General features: G+C 34.6%; 1 protein-coding gene across 6 annotated transcripts in view; it reads right to left on the bottom strand.

Moving 5' to 3' along the window:
- The window catches only part of NAALADL2 (N-acetylated alpha-linked acidic dipeptidase like 2), a 1,170,852-nt gene that overhangs the window by 486,254 nt on the left and 660,423 nt on the right, over positions 1-24,175 (bottom strand). For all 6 annotated transcript variants that reach the window (XM_072961150.1, XM_072961146.1, XM_072961152.1 and 3 more), the window contains 2 exons: positions 23,512-23,785; positions 8,505-8,624 (listed from right to left, as the gene is read on the bottom strand). In XM_072961150.1, the coding sequence (XP_072817251.1) occupies positions 8,505-8,624; positions 23,512-23,785 (394 nt within the window). The remainder of the gene's footprint in view (positions 1-8,504; positions 8,625-23,511; positions 23,786-24,175) is intronic.

The following is a 24,175-nucleotide window of genomic DNA, read 5'->3' as shown; positions in this document are numbered from 1 at the left end:
AAAAGCAATTTCATGAATATTTATGAGAATAATAAATTAATGTATATGTTAATAATTACTTATTAAAATAATATTTTATTGAGTGTATATGCTTTCAGAGTTCAAGTGAAAATATTTTAAGCTTGTGTAGCTACATTAAGGTTTTATAGCTTATTAAAGGTTAATTTGTTATAAAAATGGGAAGCCTATTGGATTCAAAAGTAGATACAATACATTGTGCAGCTGTATTTTAGGGAGAGGTGCTTTCCTCCTGAAAAATATATTAATTTTTTTCAATGATGCCTCTTTCCAGAAGTAATTTAACTGCATCTTCGCATATTTTATAGCAACGACAAATTAGTAAAACTCAAGTTGCTGCCTAGGACTCCTTACCGATGTGTCCCTGAGGAAGGTAATAATTAATCTATTTTTACCAGCGATAATGAATGAGGGAAAAAAAAAAAACAGCAAAAAAGAAAGAACTTAGTGCCATACAGTGATGAATCCTTACACAGCAAGTGGGTTCTTCTAAAAGTTGGTAAGTACAGAGCTAAGGATTTATTCATTTTTTAATTTAAAAAATGGTTAACACCCATGACCTCTACGAAATATCAATGCAGAAGTGAAAGGAACTATGCAAAACTTCCAAGTCAGTTTTAAGATGTTCTGACTTCAAATACGTAAGAATATCTTGAACTGAAGTTTCAACATCATAACCATTCCTGAAATAATCTAAACCCTTTACTGAAGTACTGAGCCTTTACTTCAGCAAACAAGGCTGGGATTATACCATTTAGCAAATGACACGAACTTCGGTTTTGACTACATAGAATGCTGACCATTAAGAAAATGGAATTCAAGCAGACAATGTAGTACTTGATAAAACATTTTGATGTGATTAAAAAATATTACCCTTCTTTTAATGAGGGCTTAGTATGTTCCAGGCACTGTGTTGAGTACTTACATGTATTATTTCAATTAATGTCTACAACAGCCTTATGATGTAGGCAATTTCGTGATGTTCTTGGAATCATACACAACACCTCAAATATCAAAATAAATTTAAAATTTGCATTACATGTTTATACAACTACCCTATAAATGTAATACAGTTTTAGTCATAAAATATTATTCTCTTAATACTATACAATTCCATCACCTCACAAAATGTCTGTGTATGAAAATAAACACTGAAGAATGTGAAAATCAAAAGCATCTCCAATCCTGAGGTCACTGTTTATATTCATCCTTAATAGTCAAGTCATATTTATTTTTAACATTCATTACTTTATCCACACAAAAAAATTAGAGGCAATTTTAATTTTTTTCTTTAATTGAGCTTCAAATTATGCTACCTGGCATCAGCATAATCCTTATTGTTAAATAATGCAAAAGTACAATCTTCAGAGACCATATTTCTGTAATTGATTTATCTAATGAGTATATTATGATATTCAGTTCAGTTTTGCAAGTTTGAGAGAACTGACATTTCCCCATTATTAAATTCATATGCTGTCTCTTTAGAATTTTATTCAAATTTTAAGGGCATACTAATAATAAATAATATTTCTTAGAAATTACGCATGCATTTTAAGATTTAATGCTTACACAACCTTGTGAGCTGAGATTACTTTTATCACCATTATAGAGATTTTTTTAAAGGAAAAAAAAATACCCAGAGACTTCAGAGGGTTAAGGTGATAGTCTAAGGTCACTTAAACATCAGTCAGAAGAGCCTGAACATAAGCCTGTCTCTACCATCATTGCATTCTGCCATGCAGTGCTTCACTATTCAAAATAAATTACCTGTTGAAAAGAGAACAAATACAGCATGTTGGGAGGACTGAGAAACCTATCCACACCAAGAAAAAAAAAATCAAAACTGTCAGCCAGACACAGAGAGAGAGGAGGGATCCTGAAACGCGAAAGGATGTCTCAGGATTAAAACAAAGCCAGATGTTATGACCATAGCGACATCTACATTGGGGAGTCCAAATAATTCCTCAAATTTAAAGTATGTCTAAAACTTAACTTTTTCAGATTTTAGAGTAATATGTAATATATACCAACATTTCTGAAACATGTATAATTTTAGGGAGTGAACTAGGAGGAATCAACTGCTGTTGTCTTTCTTTCCTCCTGTCCTTCCTTCCTTTCTCCCTCTCTGGTCTCTGTCTTCTGTCTCTCTTGTTGGATTTCTTGCTTTTCTTAGTTTATATTATAACATTAAGAGGAACAAAATGCTCAGCATCCTTCCTTGTGGTACCAAACCTACATGAATGCAGGGGGATTCATTCATGACAGACGTGGAAGATTTGTAGACACACCTTCATTTGATTTTGAGCCATGAAAAGCACTTTAATATCAGGAATAAGATCTGAAGCATTCCATTAGATTTGCTTGTTCTAAATTCACTTTTTTGAACTCTGATTGCTAAATGGCAGAATAATGACTTGGTCTCAAGTTTTTTCATTATAAGTTATGATTGAAGTTGTGTTTCAACAAAAATTACCTTTTGTGGATATGGTAATATTTGGTCTACATCATTTAGAAAAATAACTAAAATCAGTCAATGGAAAATGGAAAGCATTCTGATTTTAAAAAGTAAACGCAGTTTTGGCTTTTAAATGTGTTAAATCATTGTTCTCTGATTTTGTGTTCTAGTTCTGACCGTGTTTTCCTGACCAATGGAGCAGCTCTGGAATCTTATAATTACAAAATCTGAAGCATTGGTCTTTTGAAATTACTTCTGAGAACTGAGTATGAGGCGTCTCATTAAATCAGCCAGTGAATAAGCATACATTTTCCAAGTATCAAGATAGTGTTCACTTTTTTAATATTTGTTCATAAAATGCCCTCACAAATTATCTTTAAAAATAAGCAAGCTTGCCTCCACTTACAAAACTACACTGAAAACATCATGAATTACACTGAATTAAATGTTTTTTCTCACCTGAAATAGTTCTAGAATGTCATATAAATAGATCCGCCAGGTTCATCAATATCAGGGAAAATTGTAATGCATCAAAATTTTCAGTAAGGAAAGAGAATTTATCTTCTCTCCTCTCAGCCTCACTGCCACATCACACATAAGGTTGTACGAATGCACACATACAGCCACTACACACACACAGACACACCATGAATATTTTATCTTCAAAAACTATTGAATTACTTTTTTATATATTGTCGAATACATTGTTGTACTATTGCACTAGGCGCCACATACTTTTGATACTAATTGTTAGCTAAATGCATATTTTAATTTTGGGAAATAAAAAATAAATTTTAGAGCTACATCTTAAACTTCTACCACAAAGAGTAGGGTAAATGCTACTCTATTAACTGGAATAAAGAAAAAATAATTCTCTTGAATGCATTTATCAGAGTGATTGAGTATCATCAGAAAAAAAAGACTAGAGTAAATGAAACAAAGAGTAGTTCAGCAACTATGAAAAGCATAAAAATGCTTTACGTTAAGTTAGTCTTCAAAATATAGTGCTTCTCGGCATTTATTTTACCTAAACTAGAGAATTTCTTATTGATTTTTCTATTGTCCACTGGTTGAGAACTGATTGGTAAATCAACAAATAGAAAGATTTCCTTACTAAACCCACAACTCAATATTTTAAATGTGCTTATTTGGTAGATTAAGTTGGGTTTGAAATTCAAATAGTATGAAGTTTACTTTCCTCCTAATCTGTTGGAAACAATCTATGTACAAAGTATAAACACATAACCACTGATCCCTACCTCTCATTCCCTTGCAGGCTCTTCTCAAAGACCTACCTGTGTAAGCTTCCTTTATGGACTTGAGCAGTAGATGGTTAAGTTATACACTGGCCAAGCAATGCACAACTGATATTAAAATAAAAATCTTATTGATGAATGGATAGGAACTGTTTTATTTGTAGGAAACTACAAAATCATCTGAATTCCTCTATCATTAAAATTGTGATTATGAGGATAAAATGGCATGTAAGAAAAATGCAAAAGAAACAGCTAATATTTGCTAGTATCTTACTATGCAAATGTGAGTACTAGGAATGTACTGTATGTTACTACATTTATTGAAAATAGCATTTTTTACATGTAATTTCATGAATTTTTACATGTAATTTCATGAATTTTTACATGTAATTTCACCATGCACAAAAGGTGTAAGATATTTAGTCATTTATAATTTTACTGTACGCAAATTCGACTCCTGTAAGACTCAGGGGTTATATGTAGCATGGACGCAGACAACGGCCCAGCTTCCGCATTTCAGTGGGATTTACTCAATTTCTAGTAGTCATGGAGTAAACAGTAATTTTTTTTATTACTGCTTTTTGTGAAAATGCCTCTAAAGGAAAGCCAGATGCTTTTATTTCATTATATAAAATAAATTTCATACTAGAAAGCTATTTAGCAATTTGGGAATTGGCGAGGGTCTTAGAATCTGCTTTACTATGCCTCAGATTGTCATTGAGAGAAATCTAAATGAACCCATTATGACATAGAAAAGAATTTTTTATCTTAAATTTTCAGGAATTAAAGCACTCTCCTATAAAATAAAATGCTTTAAGTACAAAGCAAAAAGAAACTTAAAGCCTTTCCTCTAAAGGTTTAAGCTAAAGGAAAACTAGCACAAGCTGGCCCCAAAGACCTTGGATGGCCCTTTCTTGCAGCAACAAAGAGGAGATGTCAAGGTGTTACAGCAGGCAGATAGCTAGGTATGAGCAGAGAAAGGGGGACACAGGCCAAATGGCAGGAATTGGGCAAAAAGCAGGGGCACAGGCCAAACACAGGAAACCATACATCATGTAAGCACCAGGGGTCCCTGGGCAGAGAAAGAAAAGCAGGAACCTCTGGGCTGATAAGTTGTCACACCTTTGGGGGAGATAAGCAGTCCGGAGGCCAACAAAGAAGGAATCTCCAGTGTCCAAATGCAACTTTTTGCTCATTATGCTCACATTTCAATAAAATTAGCCTTGCAGATTAGAAGTACCCATCATGCACAGGCGCCATGACACTTCCAATTCAGACTAAATAAGGACAAAAATCCCTCCTCCCCTAGGGAAGGTGGAGTTCAGATGAAAATCAGGTGATATGACCCCAAACCCTTCCTTCTCCAGTGAATACTCCGCCAATTCATTTTTACACCCATGTAACCAGCGTACCAAAGAAACTCAGAGCAGCTGCTCACCAGAGCCTGCCTGCTCTCCCCTTGAGAGTTACTATTTATCCCTTAATAAATCCCTACTTTACCTTCTTAACCTCCCTGTCTCATCTCTAAATTCTTTCTGCTGCGAGACAAGAACCTAATTACCAGCAACAAAGGCATGTATCTGGCAGTTATTTGCCTTCTACAGTTCTTGCCACACAACGTGGGGATTCTCTCCCCAATCCCTTCCTAGAGCCTAAATTAACACATGCATAGCATTTAGGATAAAATGAATGAGATCGCCTCCTCCTTGGCCACAGATGATTTTTCTATACATTTTAGGAAATCACCATTATGTTTCCCCTTTATTCTCCCCATCTCAGATGCAGAGCTCCCCATCCAGATTCATTTCTGAGCCATGACTTAGTAACTATTGCACAGTCAAAATAAGACAAACTTTTCTCTTTACTCATTCAGCTACATGTTCCCAGTCCAGATGCTCACTGAGAACCATGATTAACAGTTGTAATTCACAGAGAAGTCCTCTGGTCCTCTGACTTTTTTTTTTTTTTCCAACCCAGCTGTATTACTGTATTGCCTCATTTTCCAGATTTCAGCCTCAGAATATATTTGATAAGCAGGTGAAGCAAGTTCAGCTGTAATCCTGGTATATAACCTTGTCTAATTCAAGCTTCCTTTTTTCTTTACAATGTGAATGTGTATTAACAGATACAGTATCAGTGATTCCATATCTCTGGGATAATCCACAGAAACCAGAGATGCCTAGAATGGAATTTAAAAGGGTAAAAAAAGGATGCCCATCTTCTCTGCCTAGAAGATAATGCCAAGTTTGTGGCAAGGCTCTGTCTGGTGGTGAATTTTGCATAGTCCTCTGTGTTAAATCTATTCACAGGCTTGTAAGGAGGATGATCGGGGAAAATACTGCAGCTTCTTAAAGTGGGGTCCTACTCTAGATAAACCACCAATTCACTACTTTGTAGACATGACTGAAGAGTTTCATCATGTAAGTAATCTCTGGAACAGTCAAAACAAAATTAGCTATGTTATAACCCATTATCTACTAATAAGAATTTTGAGTACTGTTAGAAAAAACGTTAAATGCCTTAACTTGACTTTTAAAGACTTCTTTTTCCATACAAAATATATATACAATCATTAGAAAATCAGAAAAATACGAAGTAGAAATCATTCACAATTTCATCAACCCAATTTGTATAACTGGCCCCTACCACAAACCACGTTTTAGTCTTATGCATCACAGCTATGTTAAACTAGCAGGGTTCCTGTAATGTACCCAAGGTAACGTCACAGCAGTCCCCCGTTATCTATAGTCTCACTTTTGCAGGTTTCAGATACCCATGGTCAACTGCAGTCCGAAAATACACTAAATGGGAAAACTCCAGAAAAACAATTCCTAAGTTTTAAATTGCACGCTATTCTGAGTAGTGTAATGAAATCTTGGGCTGTCCTACTCCACCCAGGCAGGCTGTGAGCTCGCCCTTCGCCCAGCGTATCCAGGCTGTGTCCACTACCCTGCCCATTAGTCACTAAGCGGCCTTCCAGGTTAGCAGAGTGACTATGGCTGTAGCACATTCAGATAACTTTGATTACAGTGTACTGTTACAGCTGCTCTATTTTATTATTAGTTATTGTTGTTAATCTCTTACTGTGCCTAATTATAAATTAAACTCTATCACAGTTACATATGTATAAAAAAACATAGTATATATCAGATTTGGTACTGTCTGTGGTTTCAGGCACCAACTGGGGGTCTTGGAACGTATCTCCCACAGATAAGGAGGTCTATTGCACTTTGTTTCCCACTGCCCTTTTAGAACACCTGGAAAGGATTATTCTTCCCAAAGGAAGAATACCAAAAGGAAGATTTCTTCTGATTATTGGTAATAAAATGTCCGGTAAACAACTTGAATCATTTGTCTTAAATAATTAAAATGGCTAGTCTTATACTATGATCAAAACTGTACCCTTGATTGAAAATTCCATGTGCTTGACCCTCTACCAGATTGGGTCTGTTAGTGGAAAAGGAGTATACTGTGTCTTATTTCCCTGCTCATGTACTAATGATAGTCATCTATAAATTGAAGATAATGATCTGTACCTCATTGCTATGGTTATTGTAAAGGTTAATGTGAAAAACAGATTTAAAATGTTTAGAAAAATATTTATTCCATATTTCTACCAATGTTACTTTTAGAAGTAATAATCACATATCATTAAATATTCTTCTTCATATTGTAATTATTGCATAGTATCCAACGGTACAAATGTAGCATGATTTTCAATGCCAAATTAGACATACATATCATTTCAAATATTTGTCACATTGTTGGTCATCATTGTGTTTATCACCTCTGTGCCCCCCCCAACTCTTTTAGGATATACTGATTGAAATGGAATTACTGGGTCCAAAGGTGATTATTTTAAGGCCTTTAATACATATTGACATTATCCTGAAAAAATTAGTATCAATATATCTTATACTTTCAAGACCATCTTAAAATTCTGGCCTGTTACCTACTACCAGGCATTGATTTAAGTATAAGGGCATCCTTGGAAGACAATGAAAAATAGGCACTGAATGCTCTCTTGTCTCCTTACAGAGTGTGCCAGCAGATTTCTGGAAACTTTTCTGGTCCTGGGAATTTGCAAAGCTCATTTAGGTTTGGAATAGGAAAAATCCAATATATTTTCAGAACTAGAGAGTTCCAGTGACATAACTACACTGACCATTCTTTTTTAATAGAAAAAGAAAATGAAGAATGAGCAGTAGTGACTCTCTATTGTAGTGGCTCATTATGAGATACTTATATTGAACTGCTTTAATTATGTAAATGCATCTAGTGGATGAGTGTTAATAAACTTCTATTTAAATAAAATAAATCAAAAATCTGCTTCTCCTTGGCATATTGTATTTTAATTAAATTTCTGAGCACAGTCAGTAACTGTGAAGTTATGTAGTTGACAAAATCAATCAGTAAGGAGTGTTAATCACCTAGATACTAGTCTAACATAAAACAGGTGGTAATTAGACAACAGAAGTTTCGCAGATGTCATGAAAAGAGGACACTGTGGTTCTTATTTTTAGTATTCCAGATAGGTTTTACGAAAGTTTTATCAAGTTCCCACAAGCTCATAATATCTTAAAGATCTTAATGTAAAATTTTCCATTTTGTAAATCCTATCTTCCTGTGGCACCCTATGTCCTTTTGTCTTTCTCTCTCTCTGTCGCTCACACACACACACACACACTCACTTTCTCTCCGCACTCCCAGATGCATATATAACTGCAAGACAACGAAATATTCACCCACCACCAAATAATAGCCATTAGACCAACCTTATAAAGTAGTGGCAATTTTCCTAATTTCAGAAGTGCAATCTGATTTGTTACATTTTTCATTTCTTTAATCCTCTTTAAGTCATCTGCATTTCCATAACTCACATCAATGACTTCGGCCTGAAAGAGAAAACAAAGAAAAATTAAGTCTTGTCACAGGAATTATAGCAAATTATCCATTTAGTGTAACAGAATCATTCATAGTAATTTGAAATGTTCAAAGGAAAACTAATCTCTCTTTTACCCTGTCCCAGTCATGACCTTTCTATTTCTACCAGGGTACAACAATTTGTCTTTGAGAAGTCACTTGAGAAAAAGGTTTCTAGTCATTTTTCCTTTGCCTTCTCCCTTCCAAACAAGTTACAAACCAGTTTTTGCCTCCAGTAGACCACCAAGTTTGGTGTGTTCTATATTCATGTTTCTAGAATTTGAATCATTTTACAGAACACTGCAAAATTAATTTCCTTACGGTTCAACAACAATCATACCATTCTCAGACTTGAAAGAACTCAAAGATTCTCTATTGTTTTCCCAATGACATACAAAGTTGATGATGTACAGCTGTTCTGGATGTTCACATATCCAGTTGTGCATGACGAGTGCCTGGGTTATACAGGACACAACCTGTACACCTGTACCACTCTGACATGCAAGACTTCAGAACATGACCCCTAACAACTATTGCTGTCCCATTTCCCACTGCCCCACTACAGGCACTTTGTATTTTACATCAATATTTTTCATTTTTAAAAGTCGTCTTTTTATGTAAAAATTTCATGCATTCCTGTAGATTTTAATGGGAAGTCTCTAAAGTGGTTGCCCCCCCACCTCCTTGGAAAGTACTGCACTGATGGTTCCATCACACGCCTTCCTATGAGCCAAGATGATTCCTTTCAGCTTTACTTTTTGTAATTTCTATTGTGAAAATAATAGCTACTATGCTTTCCAGTGATACAATTATAATACAAAATATATTGCTTCAAACTGCACCGTATGTACACAGAGGAGTTGATAAGGAGTTAGTGTTGGCAAAAGTGAAAGAATGGAGATGAAGAATCCAGACGTCTAACTTCCCACCCATCTCAGGGCTAATACACTTCAAACAGTTTTACACAAAGAGCCTCCAGAGAAGACTCATTTGAAGAAAGAATTCTGTTTTTAGAAGAATATGTGAATACCAACAAGAGATCAGCAAATCCAATTATTTGAGGAAAGATATTTCCATAGCCATGACATCCATCTATGTCTGTAAAAACTTTACTAATGCACTAAAGCCCATTTCAAATATTACCTATTTGATGAATCTTATCTCCCTGTTACCCAGTTACATGTGACCTTCTCTAATTTGAATCCCAGAATGATCTATTTCTGTCCTTCTTAAGGTCCTTACTGGACCCATCTCTCTATACATATATTTGTCTGTCAGTTTCTATTTCAATTACAGGGTAATTTCTTCAATAAAGGGCCCATCATATACCCATTCTCACCTATGTGTCCAGCATACACTGTTGGCTTGTCTGTCTCAAATTGAAATGATTCCAGTTTATACAATGTCTCTCTTAAAATTAGGCTACTGTGGAAAGTATTTGACAAGAAAACCTAATTGTTAAAATTATTTCTGTCACAATAGCTTTTCATATTTTTGCTCCTATTAAAATGTGAGTAAATCAGTGTCATATTAATTTGACTTTTGAGTTTGCTGATACCATTATCATATAAATATGGATCTATGAGTTTAAAGCCTGATTAAATAAATGATCACATAATATTAATAACCACATTGTAAAAATGAGAAAATTCGTATTTTCCACTTCAACTTTCTAAGCTATTTACTAATTGTGATTCACTGATAGCTTCTTAAAACAGGGCTATTACTCAGTGGGTTATATTAATGAACATACTTTTCATATTTAGGAGAAGTTGGGGGAAAATCATACTGGTCTCAGTGGGTATAGACCATACTATGACTTTTTGTTTGTGTACATACCAGAAAGATACGGCGGTTACAAGAGTAATAATCCTGTAAAAGACATTTACATTACTGGAAGATAGCAACAGCTTGCATCAACAATAGCAATTTCAATTAAAGAGGTCTTCAACTCATCGTCCATAAACAGCACATGTCAATGATCTTAACACGTAAGAAGGCTTTTTTTCACAAAAACATTTCACAATACAGGCATCATTATGTCAATTTATTTTGGCTTATGCACTATCAGGCTATGCATTAGAAGTCAATAATTACAGAAGTCTCAATGTTCTGACAGTTTGACAGGTGATAAGAAAAATTACTTATTGCCTTCAAAGGATGCTTCTGAACCAGATCCTTTCTGAAAATTTTCCTATTTACCTTCAAGCAAACTGAAAATCACACTTGTAAGAAAGCACATTGAATTTTCCTGAGACACAAATCAATAAACCAAGATATGATAAAATGTCAATTCATTTCTTTCCAATCATCCTTGTTGCTACAACAACCCTCTTCTTAAGGCATGGATTTTGTCACACTAGAAAACTGTCCTCTTAGCCCGTTGGGGTACTAATGTTAATTTATGTCCAAATACCAAGGATTAAGCCACATCTGAGTAGTCTTTGGGAAATGTCAAGTGAACAGGAACCTAGGTGCCTGTTCAACTAGTCACTCTAGGTGCACCAGGTTGTCTGACACGTAGAGGACTTCCTGACACACAGGAAAGAGTAAATGAGAGGTGCAGAATGAAATGGAACTAGCTCTGCTTTGCTTAATTTTTCTTTATCAGAGAGAAATACAAAAAAGTCTACACATTATTTTTTATTTAAATTCCATACATTAATTTTTGAACAGAGAACTTAACACCATCAACAAATGATACAGAAAATCAAATATTTCATACATTGTTACAAAAAAAAGCATTGGGACGACAACAGAGTAGTGGGCCACATAGAAACATTTAAAATGAAGTTGGCACATGTTAGAAACAAACATTAAACAATAAAATGCAATTGTCTTCTATCTGTGGTAAAACATGTGATTAGAAGGTATTATAAATACTTTGCAATGGTATTACAAATAATTAGCAATGACTAAAAATAAGCACTTTAAAAAGTGACATGCTATAATATCAGGGGTTCTATACAAAGATGGAGAACCTATCTTGAGCAGAAGCAATGGAAGAGAAAAAACACGAAAAATAAATAGAATTGTTATTTTCTGTAGTTAGCTAAACAAAATAAACAGAATAATCACAGAAAGTAACTAGGTCAGAGAAATGTCTCTAGGGCCATCCACCTGTTAATGTCTGGGCTCCACAATGAGGAACAATCCAGTACCATGTTTTTCTTCTACCTGAGGCAGCAAAAAATTATTCATGCTTATGAAATCATGTATGCTTTGAAATTACTCAGACTTGACATTTTCAACCAAATCAATCACTCTGAATCCTCCTAGTTCTTCTCTAAGAGAGATTCTGAATGTACAGAATATTTGAAAAGCCTGCTTTGAGTAAAACAGTCATTTTCTACTCAAAAAATCAGTAATGGTAAACCCAAGCAGTTCTCACACTGACAACATGCAGGGTTATCAGAAGTACTATTCATCTAAATACAAGTTTTACTTTAGAAACTTACTATTATCGTATATAATCTAGCTTTTGAATATTCTTCAAATTGAAGTGTTTATGTTTATTAAAAACTTGTGAAATCAGAATCATCTCCCATGTTTACCATTATCCTTACTTAAAAAAATTAGTATATTAGCATTGATGAAGAGTTCAGAACACAAAGATTGTTAGAATTGTATTAGTACTTCTTTTTCAAGTTCACTCAAGGGCATTCCATTATAATGAATACCATGATGTATTAAAGCATGAAAGCCAATACTGCTTCCTCCCTTCCCTGTGACAGACATCATTAATCAATCAACAGTTTCAAACTCCTGAAAACAGTATTCTAGCTAATGACGACTAGTTAGATGGGGTTGACATAAGTAGGCAGCTATATAAAATATTAAATATTTTAATGTTTAATTTCTACTAATAATTTAAATAGCTAATACTGAGTTATTTAAAGTATTTAAAAAATAGAACAGCACAAGAACCAATCAGTTAAAATGAACTCCCAACCAATCAGAAGGGATGCCAGCGAGGGTGCTAAACTGCTATGTCCCAACTGAATTCAGCATTAAGCATGAGACACACCATTCATTCTGCTGTCTTTAGTGGAAAAGGTCAGATAAAGGGATGGTTTGTTAATTTTATCACTTTCTTTTTTTACTGTAGTATACACATATGCTGAAAAACATTTTGCTACAATAACATACAAAATGCTTAATGGCATAGTGACCTTTTTTTATCTTATTCTTCTTCTTCTTCTTTTTTTTTTTTTTTTTTTACAGTGATCACGTTTTGATAGCAGAAATAACAAAGATAAGCCAGGGTAGTCACTTGTCTTGGCATATGGTAATTATTTTTTAACAAATTTGCAAAATGTCTTCATAACCTAACACATAATGCACATCCATTAAAAGGAGAAAAAATTAAGTTAAAAACTATGTAACACAGAAATTTAACCAAAGTGAAGCAAAGTTCTGTCAAGATTACATTTCCATATTTTAAGTCAATAGTCTCCGAAGTCAATAGACAAAACAATGTAAATTTGGGGTATGAATTCATACTAGATTAAGAAAACAGATTGTTTGGAGGAAAAAAATCTTTCAGTTTTCCCAAATTTAAGAAATAATCCCTTAGAGAATATTTAGATACTCATTTGTTTTATTTGGCCAACATTCAAAAAATAACATAGTAAGTGAGAGTATGTTTTTTAGCCATATTTATTAAAATATATCCTTTAAAAAGAGAATATAAAAATATACACAGAGAGTAAGAGAAAAACCAGGAGAAAACAGAATTATCAAAGTCCAAGGAAGAGAGTAATAAAGAGATTTTTCTTTTAATTTTCCAACAATACATGCCAGGTTATACTGTAGTTTCCAAAGGTACGGAGGGAAAAATTTTACAAAGGTTGCCTTCATACCATGCTTACTTTCTCTTGCTGAGAGGTTGACAATAAAAATTAAAGACATTAACAGTTCTGAAGACTTTTCGTTATGATACGCCCTAAGGATAATAAAGAAGTAACATCATAGAGGGTGGTGAGAAATTATTGTAATAAGGAAGTCAGGGAAGGCATTGCTAAGGTCATATGCAAATGATCAGAAGCCTCCCTCCAGTCTGGATCTTTTAGGCAGTTAAGCACAAACTCCTTGAGAGAATAAGAACCTGTATCAAATAATCAAAGATGTCGAATGTGTTAAGGACTAAGACAGGATGACCAAATTGTGAAATAGGAAGTTACTGATTTTCTTATAGGGATGGTCATTAGATGGGATAAACTTTCAGGAAATTTATCCGTAAAGGAAGGAGCAACATTAAATGGTGGAGCAACATTTAGGTTACACTCAACAGTTGGGAGCTATATTTAGTTGGTAGATGTTTAACTGAAGGACGTGGTAGTATGTTGGTTAATTTGTCAGCTTTACCAAAAAAGGGAATCAAGAATGCTTACAGACTACAAGGAAACTTGGCCATATTTGGGTGATAAACCTAGAAACAAAAGAAATATAAAAAAACTGGATCTAGATTATTTTTTCTCAACATGAGAATGAATGAATTAGTGTAAATGATTCATCCTACTCAATTTATATTTCCATGACTATCAGCAATAATTGATGAGAGTTTCAGCAACTTTATCATTTTTCCCATGTTTGACCTATTTACCCTGTTTCCCTAAAGTAAACTAAGAATAAGATACTTTAAAAAAAAATCAGTAACAGCAGCAGCACAGGTTAATTGCTTCAGAGAGAAGCACCCTAGAATGACTTCATCATCCCTCCTGGGGTGAGTGCAGAAGGCAACGTGGAAACAGGTTGCTGTGTTGAAAGTCCAGGCAGGGAGCTGGTAGGTAGTCCCAGTTGTTTGAGGATGAGGATGAAAGATCAGGTATTTTGCAAAATGCTCCAAGAGCCAGCAGTATCCCAGTGAGGCCCACATCTCACAGATAACTTGAGGGAATTCTTGAAAAAACGTACCTCTTGACCTTCCAGTAGCTCCTCTGGAAGGTAAAGTCCATTTGACCATGAATCTTGCCCTTTCATATGGAAACTCCCTAACCCTTACAACAGTATTATTGACTTTTGAGCAGCATCTGTGGACGGAAAGTGTTAGGGGTTGGAGAGGAATTTGAGTGCATTCTCATTCTCTACCCAAAAGCACTGTTCTTGGATCTGTCCACCTCACCCTAACATTGTGGCCATGCTGCAACCGGCAAACCAGTCTCTTGCTGGGTGGTGGGAAGTTGTATGCTAGTAAAACTGATCTCTGGGGAAGGAAGAGAAGGAAAGTAAGGGGGAGGGAAGGGGAGACAATGGGAAGGGAGGGGAGGAAAGAATGAAGAGGGAGGGTGGGAAAAACCCAGGTGTTTTTGAATTTCAAATAACCATTTGAAAATTTCTGTGATTTAAATATCAGAACAGAATTAGGAGAGAATCACAGAATCAACTTTCACTAGAAGGAACAAGCTGGCTTGAGCCAGTCCAGCACACCACTGGGACACATGTGCCTGGCATTTTAAAGTGATAAGACAATGCTCTACTTAAGGTTTTGCTAGGTAGTTGAAAACAAAAACAGATACACATTAGAGATGTGACTTGAGGCTGGTGCCTAGACCTTGGCAATGTGGAGAGAGTCCAGAAGTAGGTCAAGGCAAGAGGTGGGTAATGGCCAGAGAAAGGTGGGGGCAAGAGGAGGTTCACAGGAACTTCCTGTTGGAAATTGAATATAAGACCTTTGGGAGAAAGTGTGTGCCTGTGTGTGTGTGGGTGGGTGAGTGTGTACACGGACCCAGGTATGTACTGCGAGAAGGATTAAACTGGACAGGGCTGTTATGACATGATATAAAGAAAAAGAAAACTTAACCATTTATATTCTCTGTGCATTTTACCATGGAGAGTGTATCAGTGGTTTTCAGTCAATCTTCAGAACATTCATACTTGGTAAATATTTCTGCCTACTGTACACATGAGGAAACTGAGTTTAGAATACTTAAGTAACTTGCCAGTGTCCATAGCAGTACAGAGCCATGGAGCTTTGTAACTGCTAACCTGTCAGTTTCCCCTATTAGACTGTCAACTGCACATGGGCACTGTCCAAAGCTTTCTTATGTATCCGTTTACTTCTGTGATTGGCATATAAAAGGCACTCAGGATGTATTTGCTGCATGTTCCTTGTTACGTTAGTGGGAGCCAGCTGGCTAAATTCTATATTAGTCAATCTTTCAGGATCAAATTAAAATATAAGGAAAAACAGATGAATAATCAAAGGGTACTTTATTTAATGAATGATACTCAACTTATTAAGGTAAGAGTATTGAAGGAGTTGCAAATTTATTCAAGAGAATTCTTCCTGGAGGCCATGAAAGTAATAAAATGGAATTCTGCTTCTTCTATAATCAGTTCTACTAGTGTATTGAAATAGTATGTAAGCCCAACTTTTGCACAGATCTCTGTAGTTCTGAAAAGACTGAATTTTCAGCATTCACTGAAATGGGGTAAATCTTATTTGTAAATGGAATACTGGCATTTTATGGAAATTAAGCTATAAATTAAATCTTTTAAGAAAGTAATAATATCACAAATTTATAAATAGTATGCTTGAAATTGTATTAAAAATAAAAATTCTGACCTAGAACTTTCTGTCAAATTCTTTAGAAATAACTTTAATCAAATTAGAAATCTGTGCTTTCTCACTAAAAATGCCGTATTTGTTCTCAATGAAGAGGGAGGAAAACAGGCCACTGCACTTTAGTCATTTAGGTGAATTCAGCTCCCTTTGTTTCAAAATTTTTATTTCATAAAATAAGCTTTTGTTCTCTTTTCCAGGAGAAGATATAACTTAAGAGATATTTAACTATAGACAATATGTTGATATATCATTTCTTTCTTTGTAAATGATTCTGTCTAAATTTTAAACACAGGAAAAAATATGTACCTTAAGTACATGAAAACTAATTTCATGGTTATTATTCTCAAAGAAAGCAGTCAATTACGAATTTGTTTAACTCAGTCGTTGCACAGAACTCATGAAATCAGAAATAGGTCAAGTTAAGCCAAGGGATTTTATGTAGATTTTTTTTTAATGAACAACTTTCATATACGTACGTTCAAAGCCATTCATCTCCCATTTGTGCACTGTTGACCAAAAGATGGATTCCACAGGAGAAAAAGGAGACCAATAAAATGTAAAGTCATTTTCAACACTGCAAACCTGCTCCAAGCTCCCGTTTCTGTGTGTAAGACAGTAGCATCCTCTTCACACCCAGACCATAACACAGTTTCATTCTACTCCTTCGGCTTTCTGATTCTTTTCTCTCTAAAAAGGAGCATTCAGAATCAAATGCATACAGCTCTGCCTTTTGCTGTAACACTGATAAGTTTGAGAATATTAAAAATAAAAGAGGAAGACGAAGTTGTCCTAGCCATGAGAAAATAGACATCTGACTATAAGTTATCCAAGGATTCCACGCAGCAGTTATATTTTTTCTTTTTAAGACTTCTTGACAAAATATTCAATATAGTGTTCAGATTTCATGCATTAAAACTATGTCGTGATATTTTACAAAGCAAAGATAAGCAATGCTCTTCAGGCCCAAACTTGACATGGTTTGTTTATACTGCATTGAAAATAAAGTATCTCATTTATTCGAGCTTTCAGTTTTAAATGAAAAAATATGGTTGGGGAATTTATTTTATCATATTCATACATAAGGCATTTTTCTCCATGATGATTAATATTTGTCATGTTAAACAGAAGTTAGGACGATTATATTCAGATAATATAGTAAAAATCTGTACTTCCAAATTTTATGATATACAGTTTTGGTATTTTCTTCACTTCTCCCATTATACCTATGTATAAATGTGTCTACTTTATATCATATCTATGACAATAATAGCTAACGTTTATTGAATGCTTTCTTAACTGCCAGTCACTTAACATGGTTCGTATCATTTCTTTTCCTGAACCACCACCTGAGGTACTCTTATTATTCTCCTTATACAAATGAGGACATTGAGGCTTAAAGAACGGAAGTTACCAACCCCTCCAGGTGTTCAACTAGCAAGGAAGGTTGCTAGTCTGGGCTCTGGAAGTATGCTTTCTGAGAAATGGAGAAGTGAGTGATAAGGGTGTTGCTAACAGTGTTTCATGCCCATTAAGGAATTGCTGAAAAATGTTTCTTTATAAAATTGCATTATTTAGCTTGTCTTTCAGACACAAAATAATGCTAAACAGAAAACTCTAAAATTTTAAAATTTATCAACTGTATTGAAATAAAGACAAATCCCCTATTCACAAAAAAAATGTCAGACCCAATTTGACCACCTATATTAAATATTAATTGTTCCCTTTCCTTTTCTGTATTTGCAGGGATTTCACAAAGGACAAAAGAAATTATTGCACTGGAATTACATAAAGTCATATATTCTATTTATAAAACTGACTAGACATTGGCAGCACTCTTTCTCAATGTCTTTAACATTATGATGATATTATAGTTGATATTTACCTTTTAATAAAAATATAAATTTCTATTTGTTCCCTGAAGCTAACCTCACTCATGCTAAATTATTTACGTATCCATTTTAATATGTATTTTGCATCTGACAGAACAACTCTCCTTAGGACCATTTTACTGACCCACCTGTCATTATGATAGGTTAAACAATGTCACCTTTCCAGTGCACAGTGAATTACAAAGAAGATGCAAAGTACACCATCCATCATGCTGGCACTAAGTAGGTTTTCAGAGTAGATCTCAGATATCACAAATGCTGTTTAGACTGTTACCAGAAAGCAAAAATTGGAAGCATATACAAAATGGCCCTATGATGAATGGACAGGACAGCTCTTCAAAGAAAAGGGGCACGCCTCTTCCACAAATGACCCTGTCAAAAGCAGAAGCAGTGAGGAGCTCTGCTGGCAGGCAGACTAGAATAATTTAAGAACTTGTTAATGGCTCTGCCTGGGAGAAATTCATGCAGACACAATGTACTCAAAATCAAAAAGTAGGTAGGCCTGAATTATCAGCAGCAACCTCTCAAGTTTGATTTGAATTAGGAAATAGTCTGAAGAGACAGAATAACCACCAATGTCCTCTTAGTTAGAATATATGAGTTTCGGTAATAAATCTGTCTAAAACATGTATATAAAATATATGCAATATTCTATGTGCGTATAGTCATGTAGAAATTGCTTTGCTTTTGAAAATAAGACTAATATAGTAAGAATTTAAAAAATCAGTAGTTGTTATATCCTTTGTTGACATAAATACTTAAATTAGTATGTACTGAGTGTAATATATCTGAATTATTAATATAATTCTAAAAATACATATTGCCAGTGTCTTCATCTAATTTGCATGGTTAATTTCTTAAATTACATTCTTCAAATACAAGGTGTTTGCTTTATCCATGATTGCATTTTAGTTCTTTTCACACTACTCCCTTTTATCTAGGCCTAATATTTCAAACATGGAGCATACTTCTATATCTATAGCTGACTTTATTTCTCCCTTTTAACAGCTATTTTATTTAAAATCTTTTTCAACACTTCTTTATTAAAAATGGTAGTTTTTTATTGAAGTATAGTTGATTAATAATATATTAGCTTCAGGTATATAGCACAGTCATTTAATACTTTTTATAGATTATACTCCATTTAAAGTTATTATAAAATACTGGCTATATTCCCTGTGCTGTACAATAGATCCCTGAGGCTTATTTATTTTATACATAGTAGTCTGTACCTCTGAATCCCCTGTCTTGGCCTTCTCCCCCGTCCTCTCCTCACTGGTGATTGCTAGTTGTTTTCTGTATTTGTAAGTCTATTTCTATTTTATTATATTCATTCATTTGTTGTATTTTTTAGATTCCACCTATAAGTGATATATCAGAATACTTTTCTTCTCAGTCTGATTTATTTCACTAGGCAGAATACCCTCTAGGTCTATCCATGATGTTGCAAATGGCAAACTTACATTCTTTTTTATGACTGAATAATATTCTCGCGTGTATGTGTGTGTGTGTGTGTGAGAGAGAGAGAGAGAGAGAGAGAGAAAGAGAAAGAGAGAAAGAGAGAGAGAGACAGAGAGACAGAGAGACAGAGAGAGACAGAGAAATAATGCTACTATGAACACTGGGGTGAGTGTACCTTTTTGAATTACGTACCCAGGAGTGGAAATGTGAGATCATATGGTTCTATTTTTGGTTTTTTGAGGAACCTCCACACTGTTTTCCATAGTGGCTGCACAAATTTACAATCCCACCAAGAGTGTACTAGGGTTCCATGACTTATGACTTCACCAACATTTAAGTACTTCCATGATTCTGTAGTACAGCTTGTTTTTGTTTTGTATGAAACAAATACAATTAAAACACTTATAACTGATAAGATAAATGTAAAAAACCCTCAGAGATATGGTTACATAGGAATATAAACAATCCAGGGGGCCAGGGGATTATTAAAGACTTCTATCCTGAGGAAATAGAGTCACAAGTTACAGTTCCATGTCTTTTCCATATCACATCAAGCAATAATGAATGTTTGTCAGAGAAAATTGAAAAGCAAATAGATGGGGATGATTCCAAGGACCCACTCAAGCTTCTGGGGTTTTGTTGTTGCCCTGTATTTTGGACATGATTTTGTTTATGGAAGCAGATAACTATGCTATACTTGAATTAACTGGGATAAAGAAGAACCTGGAAATGTGTGGGGCTTATGCAGGGTTGGGAATGTGAGAGAAAATATGGGGAGTGATTTTAGACTCTTGCCTTGAGACCAAAGCTTTCTGAACCAAAGACAGAATGCTAGCAGTGCCCCTTTATTTCTGTTAATATATAGATGCATTTCCATTATTGCCTATTAGACATAGTGTATACTAACCAAATCAAATCACACGAGTCCTTTGCTATAAATACTGCAGACATTTAATATTATGTTAAGTTTTAATTAATGAAAAGGCTTTTCAAGGTGGTGCTGCTTATATGAAGTTCTTCTGCTAAAAGTCAGAGAATGTTTCAACTCTGAACAAAATCAATGTCAAAGCATCAGTTAACTGCCCCTCCTATGCCAGCCCCTCAAAATTAAAAAAAATTAGGAACAACCATGTATTTCTGTAATGTAACTTTCAATAATTTTAATTACATTAATCAGAGTTAATAGTAAGTTAGGTTCTTAAAAAAAATCTATGCCAATAATTAACAAATATTTCATTCATACAAAATAAGGAAATCTATAGTTTTATAAAACACTGAATGTGAGTTAAAGAAATGGAAAGATATCCCATGTTCTTGGATTGGAATAATTAATATTGTTAAAATGGCCATACTACCTCAAGCAATCTACAGATTTAATGTGATCTCTATCAAATTGCCAATTGCCAAGACATTTTTCACAGAACTAGAACAAATAATTCTAAAATATATATGGAATCACAAAAGATCCAGAATTGCCAAAGCAACAATGAAGAAAAAGAATGAAGCTGGACGAATAACCGTCCTAGACTTCAGACAATACTACAGAGCTACAGTAATCAAAACAGTATGTATGGTACTGGTACAAAAACAGACATATGGGTCAATGGAACAGAATAGAGAGCCCAAAAATGAACCCACAGACTTTTGGTCAATTAATCTTTGACAAAGGAGTCAATAACATACAATGGAGTAAAGACAGTCTTTTCAGCAAATGGTATTGGGATAACTGGCCAGCTGCATGTAAATCAATGAAGTTAGAATACTCCCTCACGCCATACACAGAGATAAACTTAAAATAGCTTTAAGACTTAAACAAGACAAGACATTGTAAATCTCTTAGAAGAAAACATTTGGCAAAAAATTATCTGATATAAATCTTAGCAATGTTCTCCTAGGGCAATCTACCCAGGTAATAGAAATAAAAGTAAAAATAAACAAATGGGTCCTAATTAAACTTATAAGCTTTTGCACAGAAAAGGGAACCATAAGCAAAATGAAAAAACCTATGGAATGGAAGAAAATACTTGCAAAAGAGTGAAACTGACAAGGGCTTAATTTCCAGAATGTGTAAACAGCTCATACAGCTTAATAAGGAAAAAACAAACAACCCAATCCAAAAATGGGCAGAAGACCTAAACAAGCAATTCTCCAATGAAGACATACAAATGGCCAATAGGCACATGAAAAAATGCTCAATAATCGTTAATTATTAGAGAAATGCAAATCAAAACTATAATGAGGTTATCACCTCACACCAGTCAGAATGACCATCATTCAAAAATCCACAAATGATAAATGCTCAGAAGGGTGTGGAGAAAAGGGAACACTGTTGGTGGAAATGTAGTTTGGTGCAGCCGCTATGGAAAACAGTATGGAGATTCCTCAAAAGACTAAAAAGAGACTTACCATTTGATCTAGCAATCCCACTCCTGGGCATAGATCCAGAGGGGACTTTAATTCAAAAAGACACCTGAATCCCAATGTTCATAGCAGCACTATTTATAATAGCCAAGACATGGAAGCAACTTAAATGTTCATCAACAGACCACTGGATAAAGAAGATGTGGTATATTTATACAATGGAATACTACTCAGCCATAAAAAAGAATAAAATAATGCCATTTGCAGGAACATGGATGGATCTGGAGGTTGTCATTCTAAGTGAAATAAGCCAGAAAGAGAAAGAAAAATACCATATGATATCACTTATATATGGAATCTAAAAAAAAAAAAGACAAACAAACTTATTTACAGAACAGAAAATTACTGATGGACATAGAAAACAAACTTATGGTTACTGGGAGGTGGGGGGTAAGGGAGGGAAGGGATAAATTGGGAGTTTGAGATTTGCAGATACTAACTAATATATATATATACTAGATAAATAATAAATTCATACTGTATAGCACAGGGAACTGTATTCAATATTTTGTATTAACTTATGGTGAAAAACAATATGAAAATGAATATATGTATATGTTCATGTAAGGCTGAGATACTGTGCTGCACACCAGAAACTGACACAACACTGTAAACTGACTATACTTCAATAAATCTATATATATTTTGTATATATATATACACACATATATATATATATACAAAAAATGATACTTTTAAATGGAGGTGGAAAAATGTGCCTATATAAAGGAAGCTAGTAACCAATTAAAAACTATGTATCTGAATGCTATATTGTCCTTATCATGGGCTAAGCTCTATCCTCCAAGATTTACATATATTAAGTAATTTAATTCTTGCAACAAGCTTATAAAATTGGAACTATTATTATCCCCACTACAGAGATGAGAAAACTCAACCCTAGATGCTTACTTCGCAGTGGATAATTGGGGAGCTGAGATCTGAAACTAATCCATGCAGCTCTAGAAGCTGGACACTTAACCACAATGCCAAAATCTCAGCACACCAAAACCCAGCAAACCCAAAAAGAGTAAAGCAGTAACTCACAACTGGTCCCTCGCTGTGTATTTTCCATTAAGAAAGCAGAAACACTGTATTTCAGATCTTAAATGTGTGAATAATCACATCAATTCTCCACTTCCTTTCCTGCGAGCATACAGTCTCAAACACAACTGCCTCCACTTCTGTTCTTTCTGTCCATATCGATCTATTAAAATGTGCTTCTTCAGAACCAAAGAATGAAATGAACTTGCACTACATGGACAAGGCAAAACGTCAATGACTCAGTCACACATTCAACACTTAGGAATTAAATTTTTCTAGTGTGTTTTCACTTTTAAAATACGACAAGAAAAGGGTCAGGCAATTCAAATCTTCCTTCCCCTTCCCTGGCAGCTCCACACTGAGAACACTGAACGGCTACTTTTGTATGTTGCATTCTTGCCAGTTAGTTCAATTTAGATGAAAGCTGTTGTTTCCTAATTCCATTTCACTGTAAATGACAGAGACAAATGGTCATATTACCTCGAGAGTTCCTTTGGCAGAATAGGCAGCATATGAGTAGAGCGGATCTTGGCTGCTGTGTTTCCTGGCTTCTTGGCTGCAAGGCTGGCCATTAGGATGAAAGCATTGGCCACTGCTTCTCAGAGTCACAGAGCTGGGAGAAGGGCCTGGCAGATTAAGCAGCACAGAGTAATTTACAAACTGTACATCTTCTAGGCCCAAAGAAGTCCACTGAGTCTTAATCTTCTTTGAAATTTCCGTGTCATCTTCACTTTTATATAGTTGTACCAAATTTCTGAAAGAAATTTAAAAAGTATGCTCTAAAAAATGGGAAAATCTTTATTCTTTTGAGTTATGATTGTTCAGTATATGAATTATTATTAATAGATGTCGGATATGAAAGATGAATGAGAGAGGACATTACATAAGAAACTCAGAGTTTGGTAGAGGTGATGAGCTTGAAAGGAAATTATATAAAATCAAAGCAGAATGAATTCAATTCTTAAATTAAGAACTAATAAAGCACTGTGGGACTACAGAGCAGAGAGCAATTGATGCCAACGAGTTCTTTCATTGGTTCTGGTCCTTCTATTGACATCAACATAATCCGTTCAAAACCCAGCTCCAAAACTAGCAGTCATGCTGACTGAGACAAGATTACATATACTGCGATGTGATTAACTCA

Source organism: Vicugna pacos, chromosome 1 (genome assembly GCF_048564905.1).
Source record: "Vicugna pacos chromosome 1, VicPac4, whole genome shotgun sequence".
Classification (NCBI taxonomy): Eukaryota; Metazoa; Chordata; class Mammalia; order Artiodactyla; family Camelidae; genus Vicugna; species Vicugna pacos.
The sequence above is the reverse complement of the archived record's forward strand: the minus strand, read 5'-3'. Positions and strand labels throughout refer to the sequence as shown.